The sequence below is a fragment of the Coffea arabica genome, chromosome 4e, assembly GCF_036785885.1.
Source record: "Coffea arabica cultivar ET-39 chromosome 4e, Coffea Arabica ET-39 HiFi, whole genome shotgun sequence".
Classification (NCBI taxonomy): Eukaryota; Viridiplantae; Streptophyta; class Magnoliopsida; order Gentianales; family Rubiaceae; genus Coffea; species Coffea arabica.
The window spans coordinates 34,461,025-34,477,244 of record NC_092317.1 but is presented as its reverse complement, the minus strand read 5'-3'; the positions used below and the strand labels follow the sequence as shown (position 1 = coordinate 34,477,244).

Below are 16,220 nucleotides of genomic sequence, written 5' to 3'. Positions count from 1 at the left end.
CTCCCATCTCGGGTGTGGATTGGAGTAGAGAACTCCAGTGAGGCGTTTTGGCAGCCATTGGAGGCAGAATATGTGCCTCAGTATTGTACCAACTGCTAGCGCTTGGGCCACGCCAAAAGCCAATGCCAAAAGGCTGATCTGGGTGGTCCTGTGGCTCGCGTGAAGGACACCAGGGGTGCTGCGGAGATGCAGGCAGGAGTTGTCGGTGCGGATGCGCTGCTGCAACAACTTGGAGACCCAATTGCCGTTGCTACCCAGGGACAGGTTGAAGGTCTTGTGGCTCGCGTGAAGGACACCAGGGGTGCTGCGGAGATGCAGGCAGGAGTTGTCGGTGCGGATGCGCTGCTGCAACAACTTGGAGACCCAATTGCCGTTGCTACCCAGGGACAGGTTGAAGGTCTTGTGGCTTGCGTGAAGGACACCAGGGATGCTACGGAGGTGCAGGCAGGAGGTGTGGGTGCGGCTGCGTTGACCCAAAAACTGGGAGACCCAATTGCCGCTATTGCCCATGGACAGGTTGATGGCCCAGATGGGGTTCCAGCTTCGGAGAGTGGGCAAGACAGTCCTGTAATGGTTGCGGCGGTGTCCCTGCTGATGCGGAGGTGGGATCAGCGGAGGAGGGGCAGCTTCCTCTTCCCACTTCGACTGGGATGGGCAGGCCGCCCTCTTCATCGCTTGATGAAGCACGGCTGATCGCACCTAATTTGGAGGCTGCCGAGGGTAGTGATGAAGCGATGGTTGAGGAGGAGGTTCAACTGCCGATGGTTGGGGAAGGGGTTATCGTGCCTTGTGAGGTGGCCGTGGAAGAGGAAGAGGGCAGTGTGGTGCGGCTGCCCACCACGGCGGGCAATCTTTCTCCTCGGGGCCAACCCTTTGTGGAGGTGGCGCTACCATGCATTTCGGATGAGGTCCAGTGTCCGCGGAATGACTCACTCCAGATGGTTAGAAAGCACAAGGGGTATCGCTCTATCGCCCCATCAGATAGAACACTCCTGTCTACCACGACCAGGTCACAGAATTCCTTCTATGCGCTGTCTCATGATTAACGCTCTCTTCTGGAATATAAAAGGTTTGTCTAAACCCTCTCACTTTAGGCGTCTCAGGACACTTGTAAGGCAATATCATATTCAGTTTCTTGTGCTTTGTGAAACTCATGCTAACTACATGCTTGCTGAAGATTTTTGGCAAAAGCTCCGGTTTGATCATGTAGTTTACAATTCTTCTGGGTCTCTTTGGTTATTTTATAATGATCCTTTCAATCTGGTACTGGTGAGGGAGGGGGAGCAACATTTCTCCTTTCTCGCCTTCCATAGTTCTTTCCCTACCCCTGTGACTGTCTCCTTTGCCCATGCATTGTGCACGGAGGAGGAGAGACGGGAATTGTGGAGCGGTTTGTTGCGAGACAAGCCTTCTCAGGGGCCGTGGCTGGTGGGAGGGGATTTTAATGTGGTGGTGGAGGCGGGGGAGAAGAAGGGAGGAAGGGCTTTTCGTTTGTCTGAGGCTATCAATTTTTTGGAGTTCATGTCTGTGACGACCCCACTTCTCCCAAGGGCGAACCCAAGGGTATCGGCGGGCCGCCTGCCTAGCTCGCGCCAGGACTCAAAACTTAAAGCAATAAAACTAGATAAATCGAAAGAGCACTATATACAATCCCAAAAGTTACATTTACATCCTCAAAAGTCTCGAGTCAAACCACTCTAATATACTATAACCACAACCAGCAGAAGATAGACCCTAAGAAGGGTCCTTATACAAACCACCAAAACTAAAACAAACATCCTAACTGTTCAACTATTACAAGCCAATCTAACTATACTAGTGTACGAGCCAAAAGTCCCCGCGTCGGCCCCTGCTAAGGAAAACAAAAGGAAAGGGGTAAGCTATATGCTTAGTAAGTAAACAGGGGCGAAAGCATAAATTTCACGTAACAACAGTTACACAGTAAGAGTAAAGCAAAAGCAGAAAAGTAACATCACATAATAAGGATACAGGTGGCTCCAAAGCCAATTCATATGCCATGCGTGATCTCCTGCCGACACTCCGTCGACCACACTCAATGGTCCGTAGAACTTCACTTGTACACCCACCGACACCTTATCACCCTCACTGGCCAGTCACCTCACAAACTTGCCCGGGCGAACGAAATCACAAACTTGAGCTTGAGTCACAAGCTCGGGTCACAAACTTGGTCACCTTCTCGGTGAACCGGATTCACAAAATTGGTTCATAACATGAACCTACAAACTTGGTGACCTCAGACTAAGTTGGACTGACTTCGACCAAGCCCTAACCGGCTCGAATAGTCCATACAGGTCTTAGATCGGGCCCACGAACTCACAAACTTTGCAAACTTCACAAACTTTATTCGAAAGTCGCCCCGAGCCACAAGCTCAAGGGTTTTGGTTCCAAAAGGTTCATATACATATGCCAAGTACAATTATACATTCAAATTAGGGTTTAGGTCGAGTGCGATAAAGTACACCCCCGCCTAAGTACCCTTTTCACATATCTCAAACACATAGCAAAGAAAACACACCAAACTGGCCTGAATACTTACTCAGAAACTGAAATAGCAAAAGTACGAAGTCGGATCGAAATGAACAACTAGTAGTGGGCTCCACCAGTTCCGCCCAGCTCACCACCGTCTGAAATAGAAGATTGTGTCACATAATATCGCAAACGGCTACTATCGTACCTAAAACAAGCAAAACGGCAAACACGACATGCGCGCACGTAAATATGACGGACGGAAACGGAAACGGCCGTTAGCGGAAACGGCAGATTTGACACTCGTTTCTAGTTTACTCATAAGTTGAGCTACGAATATCGGATTAAGGCGTATGAGACACCATATCGAAGCTTAAAGGATGAACAACAATTATTATGAAGACATCCAGAACTGAAACTGGAGGCTTCAGCCCCAAATGAACCAAACACAATCACATACGAAATCTGGCCAATGCACAAATGGTCAGTTTTGAGTGCAAACTGTTTTCTATGCTACACATGGGCAAAAGAGCTGAAAATTGGCAGTTAGATAGTTCATTCCAAATGGAACAACTTTCATGAAGGTCGGCAATCCAAATTCGGAACGGAAGTTGGTCGTCAGGACCAAAACAGATCTGACCAGAAAATGGTCATTTTCACGGGCAGGCCTTATTTGCTCGGCTATATCTCAGGTTCTATAAATCCGATTCATGAAATTCCAAGGGCGTTAGAAAGCTCTAATATAGAGCTATAAGTTTGGTGTTTTGGTCGCAAGCCCAAACAGCTTGTAACCTAGTCAAACGTGAAGCCAAAGTTCCAGTCGTAAACTGTCCGTATATAAGAACAGAACAGAATTTGATGGTCAAAACAGGTCTGAGTATTTCGTTTATAACTCAGGTTATACCACTCCGTTAATCCTGAAAATTTACAGGGATATCCAGGACTTAAGGGGCTACAACAATGTAGAAGGCCTCTCAATCCAAATCCTAGAACAACTAAGTCAAAATGCAGAAAACCAACCCAGAACCGTAATTGCAGGTTCCCAAATCACACAAAACTGTAATCAGTCCAAGTCAGTCTATACAGGACCAAAAACATTGATTCCAAAGGCATATGAAAGCTAAGACATCAAGCTACATTTCATCAGAAGACACAAACAACAAATCCAAACCAATTCCAGTCAAAACAGACAATTACTATCGCAGTTCGGACATTCTGTTCACCAAAAACAGCAACAGTAAAAACGGCATAACTCACTCTATACTACTCCAAATGCCCTGAAATTTTGCAGGCACTTCAAACTCATCAATACCTACAACTTTCATGTTTTGAGCAAAGTCCAATTCGGCCTCTATCTATGACCTAAAATTTGGGGTTGTTTTTCAAAAACAGCACTGTAACATTTCGTTTTTCAAATACAAGTCCGTTTGGATTAGTTATTTTTGGGGTTGTTTTTCAAAAACTATATGAAAAACTTTTACTGTAGATGTTTTATGGATTATTTTTAGATGTATTTTTAAAACATATTTTCAAGTATTTTTATAATTTATAATTTTTATATTTTTATAACAATATATATTTATGCATTTATAATACATTTATAAATATTTATAAATAAATATATTTATATATTTATATAAAAATATATAAATTATAAATTATAAATGAATATCATATAAATTATAAATGTATAAATTATAATTTCCAATTTTTATATTATTATATTTATATACATTTATGCATTTATAATACATTTATAAATATTTATAATTAAATAAATTTATATATTTATAAATAAATAAATTTATATATTTATAAATAAATATAAATGTAATATATTATATATAATACATAATATAAATACATTTATAAATATTTATAAATAAATATATTTATATATTTATATAAATAAATGTAAATGTATTATAAATGTATTATATTATATATAATACATAATATAAATATTTTTATAAATGTGTAAATGAATATTATACAAATGTATAAATTATAAATTATAAATTTTATATTTTTATATTTATTTATAAATATATTTATATATTTTTGTAAATACCTTTATAAATATTTATAAATGAATATTTATATATATTTATAAATAAATATTTATATATATATTTATAAATGAATATTTATATATATTTATAAATAAATATTTATATATATTTATAAATGAATATTTACATTTATTTATAAATAAATATTTACATATATTTATAAATAAATATTTACAAATATTTATAAATGAATATTTACATATATTTATAAATGAATATTTACATATATTTATAAATGAATATTTAAATATATTTATAAATAAATATTTATATATATTTATAAATAAATATTTATATATATTTATAAATAAATATATAAATGTATATTATTATAAATATATAAATTATAAGTGAATATTATATAAATGTATAAATTATAAATTATAAATTATAATTTTTATATTTATATATTTATATACATTTATGTATTTATAATACATTTATATATATTTATAAATAAATGCATTTATGTATTTATTAATGCATTTATATTATATATAATACATAATATAAATGTATAAATGTATGTTATTATAAATGTGTATAAATTATAAATGTATAAATTAATATATTATAAATATATATTAATATTATGTATAGGTGTATTAATATAATAAATATAAATGTATAAAGGTATTAATATCATGTATAAATGTATAATTAATATTATGTAAATTAATATAAATGTATAAATGTATAATATTATATATAATACATAATATAAATGTATATTATAAATATACATAAACATATATATTATGTATATATTAAATATATAATTTTTAATATTTAATATTCATAAATTTGTATAATTACATATTTATATTATATATAATTTATATAATACATAATATTTGTATAAATATATTATAGAAATATAAAAATATATTTTATATAAAATAAAATATAAATTAATATAATATATATATCCTATACATAATTGAAATATACAAATTGAAATAAACATATTAAATATGTATTTGGAGTTGTTTTTGATATATTGTTTGGATATAGTGTTTTTGGAGTTGTTTTTGAAATACACATTACTGTAGCATTTGGAATGTGAAAAACAGTTTTTCAAAAACAGACCCAAAAACAATGAATCCAAACAAACCCCCTAATTTTCCAGAAATTCTTCCAAATCCAAAATTGATTGCATTTATCACTAATTTGCACCTACTAGAGCCTATATAGACCATTACCAATCATCATAAACAACCACACCATCATAATCCAATTAAACCAGAAAAATCATCATAAAATGGAAAACTTCACCAAAACTCTTCAAATCAAGAAATAAATCACATATTCCATTACTCAAGCCACCATTAGGCACAAAATAACCATCATTAAGTATAGGAGGGAAGTTTAAGCATCACTCACCTAATAACAAGAGAGAGGAAGATGATGGACACCTTAGCTCTTCCAAAAAGCTTCACTAAACCACCCACTATCACCAACTAGAAAAGTTGTATGGAAAGGAAACTAATTTATGTGCTTGATTGAGATGATTTGCTAGTGGAAAGCTTGAAGATTGAAGAGGTTTTTTTCTCCTTCTTGCAAGGGAGAGAGAGAGAGCCGGCTATGGAGAAAGAAAAATGGTGAATTTTGAATGATTTTTGAGATATTTAATCCTTTGGTCAAAAAAGTCAAAAATGTGAATAGTGTTTCTTAAGTTCAATCCAATAAGGAAGTGACACTTGTCACTCTCATAAATGCAATCCTATCCTTTCTTTTCTCTCTCACATCAATCATTTCACACACTCTACTTATCTCTTAACACCCGATAAATTTTACACAGTATCCGAAACTTAACCTTATTGGCCGAATTTTTCCGAACTTTTCGCACTAGTGGGTCCCAAAACCGGAAATTTAAAGCCCGGTCAAAGCCGGTCAAAAACCGGTTTTTCCGGTTCAATGGACATTTTTTTTAAAAAAACTCAATCTTTTCAATATTATGTTTTGGCCCCCTAAATTGTTAAAACTTATTAATATACCTCAAATATTTCATACTTTATAAATATTGTCCTAAAATTTGATGTTATTTTTCAATTAAATTCATAATTTTAATTCTAAACTTGTTAATATTTATTAAATAACATAAATTGCTACTTGATTGTTCTAATTTCTTTGTATTTTCTTGTTAAATATATTTGAAACATCAAATATATATGAATATACCTTTATTAATATTAACATAATATTAGATATTTTATATATAATATTTTAATTTTTAAATAATTTTTATTTATGACGTCATCCGGTTCGACCCCTATCAACCCCCGGTCGAACCCATTGATCCCTGACCCCTGACCTCGGCTGAGTCGATACCCGGTCCGGTTCTGAAAACATAGGTTCGAACCCTATTTGGCAGCCAGGACACTAGATCCTCGTTAGAAAATCTCTTTTATTTTTACTATCAAATTATCAATTTAATGAGGTAAACAGAGGTTTTTTTTTATTTCGAGGCAACAGAGGTTGAAGGCACGAAGCTATATGTGTATTCAAGAAAGCTACAGGAAAGTCACGGGAGCTTTGTTTACGAGGTCCCGGAGCAAGCATCAGATGTCAACCTGTAATATTCAATGACCATACTATTACTAGTTTCTTTACTTTAACAGAAAGCACTGGCACTAAGTAGCTTTAAAGTAAAATATTGCTTGGATGGTGGACTTGGAAGTCAGGATTAATGATAAAGAAGGTACCAAATAGTTATTCACATTGAGTTTCCCTGAATCATCTTGTTTTGCTGTTGTGAAGAAAGATCTGAGAACGAAATAAGGGGTAGAAAATGGTAAATAGTAGTTTTCTTGCTGTTCTTGTTTCCACCACAGAACAGTTGGCACGCCTGGGAGACGAACCAAGCTTGACTGATCCAATGAAGGATCAAAACCAAAAGCTTCAAATGGAGTTAAATTTCCTCAAGATGTTTTCCTGGTGCTGGCTCAAGTTTGAAGAAGCTGGTAAGAATGTTGAGTTGAATTTTGCTATTAATACCATTAGTTCTGCAGTAGAAGTAGCAAATAAGCGCCTTTACTCAGCCGGTCTATGGGCAATTCGGACAAGAAGGGATAGAAATTGGCGTCTCCTAACTTCTAATTTGCTGAAAAATGTTGAGCAGTTTAAGTCAGAAATTAGAAAGAATTGCAATTTTTTGCTTAATTTTTTGTTAAATTCCATCAAATCTTCCACGACGGTGGAGATCTATGATTTCATGGACTTTATCATCATGAATCTTAAGGACCTTAGTGACACAGAAGATGAACAGATCGCTTCAGTGTATAAGCAAACTAGAGCGCTTGAAGAGAAACTAAGGCTCATTAGAAAGTTCATTGATTTCACCGTGAAACGTTGCTATGAGCATCAGAAATTCGAAGATTCATTGGTTCATCTTCATTCTTGCGCTAATAAAGTAGCATGGCTATCATTTTTGTGCTGGGTAAATAAAAATGATGAAAACATGCAGTGCAGAATAAATATCATGCTTTCTGATCTACACAAGGAGATTTGGCCTTGTGCTCCAGGAATTACAGGGATGTATCTTGAAGTCCTCAAAGCTTTAAAGGTGTCAGCATGTGACACTTTATTGGTGGCTGAAATTGTTGCAGACTTTGTCAACTTTCTGCTAGAAAATCTTCCTGCCGTTTTCATAGACCGCATTGAGATCATTCGAGAAGGGCTCATAATCATCATTGCATTTCTCGTGGATTCACCAGAGGACTGTGAAGATGATGGGGATAAACTTTTGACGCAAGCTGACGCCATTGTAACTGAGGCTGCATCTCTCTTTTACTCAATCTTTTTGGAGGAAATGAATGAAAATGTCGTCGAAGAAAAAAAATTTCTTTTGTTTGAAGTCATAGGAAAGATTGAGAGATTCCTGGAAGTGGTCAAAAAGTTCTATGTCTACATTCCAGGGGCGTCAGAGTTTTATTCTCTCAGGACTCATGGCATAGGATATATTGATTTCATCTTGGAAAATCTGAAGAAAATGCTGAAACAAAATTGCAAATTTGTACCTTTTGTGAAGCATAAAGTTGTGATGGTTCAGGAGGAGCTGCAGTCATTGAGGACATTCCTCACGGATAAAATGGATGGTCAAAATGAGCACGAGGAGCTGAAAGATCTTTGGAGAAGAACCATCAATGTGGCATACCATGCAGAGCATGTCACTGACTTGTCTTTAATCAGTTGTAGTTGTTTCTGGTATTCCATAATATGTCTTTCAACAGTCATTCAAGAAATTAAGATCACCAAGACTGAGATTGAGAATATTGGAAATAAGCATATGAAAAAACCTGGGATCCTCATTGCAAATATGAACTCCATGCATCCCTTTGCGGCACAAGCTAGTAACTCAAGAATTGATGAAGCTGTTATAGGATTTGATGATGAGGCAGAAACCATAATCAATCGACTTACAAGAGGATCAGAACAACTTGAAATAGTTTCGATTATTGGAATGCCTGGCCAAGGTAAGACAACTTTAGCCAAGAAAGTTTACAACCATCCATCAATCTGTTATCACTTTATTCAATGTGTCTGGTGCTGTGTGTCTCAAGAGTATGAGTATAGAAGTGCATTGCTTGAAATGTTATGTAATGTCACTGAGCTTTCTAGACATGATTCTTCTGAAATGAGTAATGACGAACTTGCAAATCGGCTTAGAAAATGTTTAATTGGACGAAGTTATCTTATAGTTATGGATGATATCTGGGATATTCGACCTTGGAGTGAATTAAAGGGATCATTTCCTGATAACAACAACGGAAGCAGAATTCTGTTCACTAGCCGAATTCAGAAGTTATCTTGGCAAGATGAATGCAAGTGCTACTTTCATACTCTCCGGCCATTTCATGAGGAGGAATGCTGGCAGTTATTGAAACAGAAAACATTCCATAAAGATGAATGTCCACAAGATTTAGTTGAAGTTGGCATGGAAATTGCAAGAAAGTGCAAGGGACTACCTTTGTCAATTGTTTTGGTTGCTGGAATCCTTGCAAGGTCAAAGAATAGTCTATATTGGTGGAAACAAATTGCTTTTAGTCTGAGTTCAAGCCATCCAACTGAAGGATCCATGGACATACTGGAGTTAAGCTACAAACATCTACCAGATCATCTAAAACCATGCTTTCTTTATTTGGGAGCATTTTCAGGCGGTCAAAAGATCAGAGCCCGAAAGATGACCCTATTGTGGATTTCAGAAGGATTTATAGGAAGAACAGATCAAAGGAGGTTGGAAGATGTGGCTATGGAGTGCTTGATGGATCTGATTAATCATAGCCTTGTAATTGTCAGTGAAAGAAGTTCTGATGGTGGGATCAAAGGCTGTCAGGTTCACAATCTCTTGCATGAATTTTGCGTCACGAAAGCTAAAGAAGAGAAATTTTTACAGTTAATTTATCAGTATGATTTTGATAAAGATCCCTCCGATGGCCGTGATATTGACATGCATCGGCTATGCTTTCACGGTTCATTGTTTTATTTTGCTGATTCACATCGTATTTTCTCACCTGTCCATTCTATAATTTTTGCTTATGTGATGGAGTTTGTTGACTATTGCTTTTTCAGAACCTTTAGGCTTCTTAAAGTGTTGGATATGGAGAGGTTATACTTGAAAGGTTCTGATCTTGACGCCCTGATGTTACTAGTACATTTAAGGTACTTAGCAATTTCTGGTTCAATTAGAAGGCTTCCATCATCAATAGCCAACCTCTGGAACTTGGAAACTCTAATTGTGATACGGCGACTTCCTTGGAGTATTGATCTACCAGACACCATTTGGCAGATGAAAAGTTTAAGGCATGTAAATGCTCGTGCTTTTGCTAATGTCTCTTTGGGTGATTACGAGTTTGAGGAGCTTTTTCAATTAGAGAATGTGCATACTTTTTCAACAGTACTTTGTCATGGAAGAGATACAGAGATACTGCTGAGACGGTTACCAAGACTTCGCAAGCTTAGTTGTATAATTCCAGAGTCCGGTAAGCATCAAGTTGGAAGCTGCAAAGTTCTAGATTTCAGCATCCTAAGTGAATTGGAGGCACTGGATTTAAGCTGTATGGTGGGTACTGAATTTTCTACTCCTAAAATACCGGCATTTGAGTTTCCAAAAGTTCTTAAAAAGTTGACTTTGTTCAAATGTTTCCTACCAACGGCTGCAATATCAGCAATTGGGCAGCTGCCTAATCTAGTGGTTCTCAAACTACGGAATATAGACTTTGCAAAGCACATATTGTATGTGAAAGATGGGGAATTCTTAAATCTCAAATTCCTTGCTATGCATCATTCAGAATTTGAAAGCTGGGCTGTGCCTGACGAGCCTTTCCCTAGTCTTGAGAATCTTGTCTTGACAGACTGTACCAAGCTTAAGGAGATCCCCTCTTCTTTTGCTGACATCTCCACCTTGAAAATGATCAAGATACGAGGCTGCTGTCCCAGTGTTGAGAAGTCAGCCCAGACAATTTATGAAGAGCAAAAAGATATGGGAAATGGCGATCTTCGACTCATCTGTTCTTAAAAGAATTCCAGATAATCAGCTGCTGCTTCTTCTTACTTGTAAGTGAATGTGGGCAGATGACCATTTCTTTGATGTAGACTTATTTGAAAATACAGAAATTACCTCTAGAGTTATTCAAGTGGTTATGCATATCCTCCCATCATGGACTCACAACAAATCTGTTTTTAGTATCAACTTAAGAAACCAGAATACCTACCCTGTAAAACCCTTGTCTTAGCCCTAACAAGATACCAATAAAATGATTTTTTCTTGAATAACTTTGCTACACCTGTAGATCTAGGTATAAGTCTGTAGATCTAGATACAAGTTTTCTATCCCTGTACAAGAGTATTCTTATTATGCTCAATTTTTTTTTCCCGGAGAAATGTATATGAATTAGCACCATGCAGTTGCCGACCTGCTTTTCAGCTTATTTTCTTTCTGTTCCATCTTTTATCATTCATGATACTTTAACTGGTTTTTGAAGCTCGTGCTGAATTTTCTAAACTTAAACAGCTAAGTTTTCTAATCCATGTTTGATTTGAATTAACGTGGAACCAAATAAATGGATATAATCATAATGTAGAACTAACGCATTTTTTAAGACAGACCAGCTCTCGTAGCAATTTTTTCCCATCCTATTCTTCTGTGCAAATTCTGTTTTGTCTAGCTGTCAGAGTTATTCTGGTATTAGTTCTTGTTTACAACTTAATTAAGTCAATCAAATGTAGGTTATCTTTCATACAATTGTTCAGTGGATGAAACTTTATTAATTGTTAATTACACTTCCCTCCTCAAATATAGTACTCAATGTACTTTTTGGTGCATACTAAAAGATTGAAGTCACTCTTCTCCAGAATTTGATTGCTTCATAGTTCACAGGATTCATACCTTTCTGATTCCAAGTTTTTCCATGCAGGTTAATACTTGTGAAATACTCCCGAAGTGATTTGATTTATCATGATTGGCTGGAGATTTGAGGAGAAACTATTTGCAGAGAAAAATGTAGTTTGACGGGCACTGATCTATAAAATTTTTTGAAGTATTATCTCGTGGGATGTAATGTTAAAGGGTTTGCATTTCTATTTGATCTAGCATCATTCCTTATGATTGAGGCTCAAAGAAAACTGAAAAAAAAAAACAATTTTGATCTAAACTTCATAGTGCTAACCTTTGTCTGGATTCTCTGGAATGTCGACGAGAATTTCATGAGGCAGAATTGACCTACTTGCTCATTTCAAACCAAAAGTTACACTGAGGAACAAATAACAGGAGCAGAAAGACAAGTTCAGTACAGCTATTATTCTTTCTTCTTCGAACTTTAAATTGCATTCAAGAACTTTGCAAGGGCTCGCTCTCCAGCAGAGGAATCCTTTGACAGATCTTCAAAAGGCCTTTGTAACCAAAAATCTTATTGGAAATACACGTAACATAAGAAATTGCCACAAAAAAATTGGAGAAAATATGGAGATTTCAACTTAATAGAAAAATATCATGCCTTCTCAGTACCTAGACCAAGTAGGAGGTTCTGGAAATAGTTTTGAAGTTGTATGCAATATTGCAATCCTCATTTAACCCGTCGATCCCATGTGTGTGACCAAGGAAGGTCACAATTAGTAATCTGTTTCTAACATATCATCTTATGCATTTTTTTGGCTTTTAGCTAGAATAAGAGCTTCTCGGCAATGCTAGCAGTTAGCCTGGAACAATTTCAGACCTTTATCAGATTACAACATTGGTGCAGAGGCTAACTCAATGGAGATGGCGGAAAGATGTTAATGAAGCTTTGAGTGTGGACATAGACAGATGCAAATGTTCCAGGAATACGTGATATGATCATCCAAGTTACTATTGAGGGTGTGGTGATACCATCCGGACCAATCATGCGAGCTCGTGCCAAAAGGATGAAGGAGCAATTGAATGTCTTGGTTCGCGCGATACAAGAGGCTAAAGAAGGTAGTTCGATGTTTGAAGGTAGCTCGGAGTTCATGACCTTACTCTGACTCGAGGATCAAGACCCGTAAACGAAGCATTTCGAGTTACAAGCTTGATTCAAGTCTCACGTGTTCAAGTTCTCAAGTAGTTAGCAAATTTTGTCGTTTGAATTAGTAAAATAAGCAAGTGACTTAAGTGAAGTAGTCTTGCCATTTTAGTCGTTATATTAGTCATAATTTTAGTTATTAATTTCGGTCATGAAGAGTCCTTGTGGGCTGAATTTAATGGGTTTCCCTAGGCTAGACTTATTAGGGTTTCGACTTGTGTAAAGCTATAAATAGCTTCACATCAATAACAAAAACAGATTTTGCTTCTTGACAATTAAGAGTGATTCTCTTGGCTTCTTGTGAGCACTCTTGAACATCTTAGAAGCGTCCTAAGAGTTTATCTTGGTTTATCAAACAAGAATCGTATTTGTTTGTGGCGCCGCTCTACCAAATTTCTAGGTTCGCTAATTCGCTAAATTGCGGGTTGAGATCGTATCAAGATTGTTCGCAACATAAAGGCATACTACATTTTCAAAAATCCATTAGATACACAAATCTAGTTGTTATTTGTTAAAAATATCTAAAATATCTATTTTTACTTCCATATTACATTTTCAAAAATCCAATATTAGCTGTACTTCAGTCATACCAAAACCCCCCGTGACCTGGAGAAACTGCATCTAGCTAATCTTAAGTACTTTCAAGAATTCTTTTGGATACCACGCAACCTCTACCATTAGATAATAAACCTGACAGATCTGCAAAAAGTCATGGAGAAACACCAGATGATTTGGACTTGTGCTAAATACAATTTATCTAGTCAATAAACACTATTCAACTATGGGCGTGAAGCATCCTGGAGTTTCTTGAACTTCCATGTTATGGTTCACCGGGATGTCACAAGGAGGTAAGATATCCACCATCGAAATTCCTGCTGTATAGTTGTAATTGTTGCTGTCAAAATTCAGAAGACTAATACAATTAAGGCAAACAGCCTCTGGTGTAGTAGTCAATAAGTACTTTAAGCAATTGAAACTTACAATTAGACGTTCAGAGGAATGTTCAATTGTAAATCATTAAAACGTCTAGTTCAGAACTTTTCATGTTTTTGTAAAACAGATCAAAACTTCATCAGTCAACAGTAAACTATCATGAAGTAGCATTTGTGGCTAAATCAAAACAGACTTTCTAGCAATGCAAGAACCAAAAACTTGCAGAATTTTCTGCAACCAAAAAAAGCATTCTCAATCATCCAGAAGGAGAGGAAACAGGGAGGCACCTAAACCATGAAATTTCCACAAGCAAATTTTCACCAAAGCCCTTAAAAACATCCAAAAGGAGAACAAGATATCCTGGACAGTGATGCTAGTTTCTAGAAGCATCTGGAAATTTCAGCAATCAAGGGGAATAAGAAAGGGACTACAATTCCAACATCCTGAAAAGTAAACTTCCATTAAAGATATCACACCCATTCTTACTGATTCTGCTGTTGTTGTCTCAATCTAAGATAATATCATCGCCACCAGACTGAACAAAGTTTCCATCCCAAAAGTGTATTGGAAGGTAGACAAATGCAGAAATCATCAAGTCACTCGCCAAATCTATAAACATGTTGCAGAACAATTAAACACAGGCTAACATCTCAATATGCTGGTAGGCCTCAGTACATTGATATTTCACAGAATTCCTCTAGCCAAAATAAACTTTTGCAGGCTCTCCTTCAACAAGCTCCTTGACGGTCATATCATTTAGATCATAAGAAATGACTTTCCCCAAGTGAGATATGACAAGAGTTGCTTTCTGTCCTTTCTCATCAACAATAAAGCATCGCAAATGCCCGAGGAAGCATAAATTTTACCCACCATAAATTTTAGTACCAACCATAAATTTTGTGGAAGTACTGACCATAAATTTTTGCAATTGCCCGAGAAAGCAGCAACGGGGAAATAATGCTCAACAAGGAGATAGAACTACCCCTAAACAAGTTAATGAAAGAGGGAATAGACCAATAGTGCTAGCATGGGTATACGCCATAGACAAGCAACTGGCTCCAGAGTCGTTTGAGGCGATGGAAGGTAAAAATTTCGAGGACGAAATTTTCTTAAGAGGGAGATAGTGTAAGAACCTGAAAATTATTTTAACTTTTCTCCTATTTTTGAAAAATTAATTTATATTTCTTTTTTTAATTTTACTTTACTTTCTTATTTGCTAGCCTTAATTTGACAATGATTTAAAGGTTAAGTTAAGATTTTTATCATTCCCCTTTTTATATTTTAGTGCATGCTAAGTTCTGTAGTACATTAAGGTGGTTTGACCGACGAGTGAGATGTGTGCGTTATATTTGGTGGACGAGAACAAGTGTGGTACTAGAGGGAATATGTGATTGGAAGTGTTAAGAGCATAGTTATTAAACCCGGCCCGGCCCGGCGGTTTAACCGGTCAACCCGGTGAACTGGCCATGAAACCGGGCTGGGTTTGTAATTGGATCGTTTGTGCAAGAAACCTGTTGACTTTTCAACGGACCGGCGATTCAACCGGTTGAATCGGACCCGGGGACGGTTTTGTAAGGAACCCGGTTTTGGGATAAAAATGATTAGAAAATGTTCCAATGCTGATTCGAACCTCAGACCTCAAGTATAAAGGTTAAGCGCACTCACCACTAGTCCAACAACTCACTTAATGCTTATTTACTCCTTCTATATTATATATTAGATTTTTATTCTTATTTTATTTCTTCAAAACAAAATTTGTTTGGAATCTTTTAATAAAATTTTATTATTCCCTAAATTCTATAAATTATGAAATGGATTTAAAAAATAACATATTACACAATTAATTTTAAAAATAAATATTATTCTTAATAACCTTTTGCACTTAAAATTCGTAAATAAACTAGATAATTACACTTACATAAAATTTTATACTTGAAGTTTGGTGGATTACTAATTAAATTTAGATTTTGTTAATTCTTATAAGAATTAATGATTCTATAATAAATTGGACTAATTGAGTATTTACTATAACATAGTTTATTATAGTTTTAACCATATCAAAAATTATAAAACATAATATTTAAATATATGTAGTGACCCACCGGTTTGACCACTCACCCACTGGTTGAACCAGTAACCCGTTGACCCACCTCTTTCACCGGATTCCTCTCTGGGCCGGGTTTAATAACTA

The 16,220-nt window shown here is 35.9% G+C and overlaps 1 protein-coding gene across 1 annotated transcript; it reads left to right on the top strand.

Annotated features, from left to right (window-relative positions):
• The first annotated feature begins 7,124 nt into the window (after nt 1-7,124).
• On the top strand, nt 7,125-12,149 carry LOC113741431 (putative late blight resistance protein homolog R1A-3). The gene is made up of 2 exons (XM_027268959.2): nt 7,125-11,114; nt 11,975-12,149. Exon 1 carries the CDS (start codon nt 7,351-7,353, stop codon nt 11,074-11,076), a length of 3,726 nt encoding a protein of 1,241 aa, XP_027124760.1. The 5' UTR covers nt 7,125-7,350; the 3' UTR covers nt 11,077-11,114; nt 11,975-12,149.
• The last annotated feature ends 4,071 nt before the right edge of the window (nt 12,150-16,220 follow it).

Coding starts and splice junctions, on each gene's coding strand:
- LOC113741431 (XM_027268959.2), top strand. CDS start 7,351: ATGGTAAATAGTAGTTTTCTTGCTGTTCTTGTTTCCACCACAGAACAG.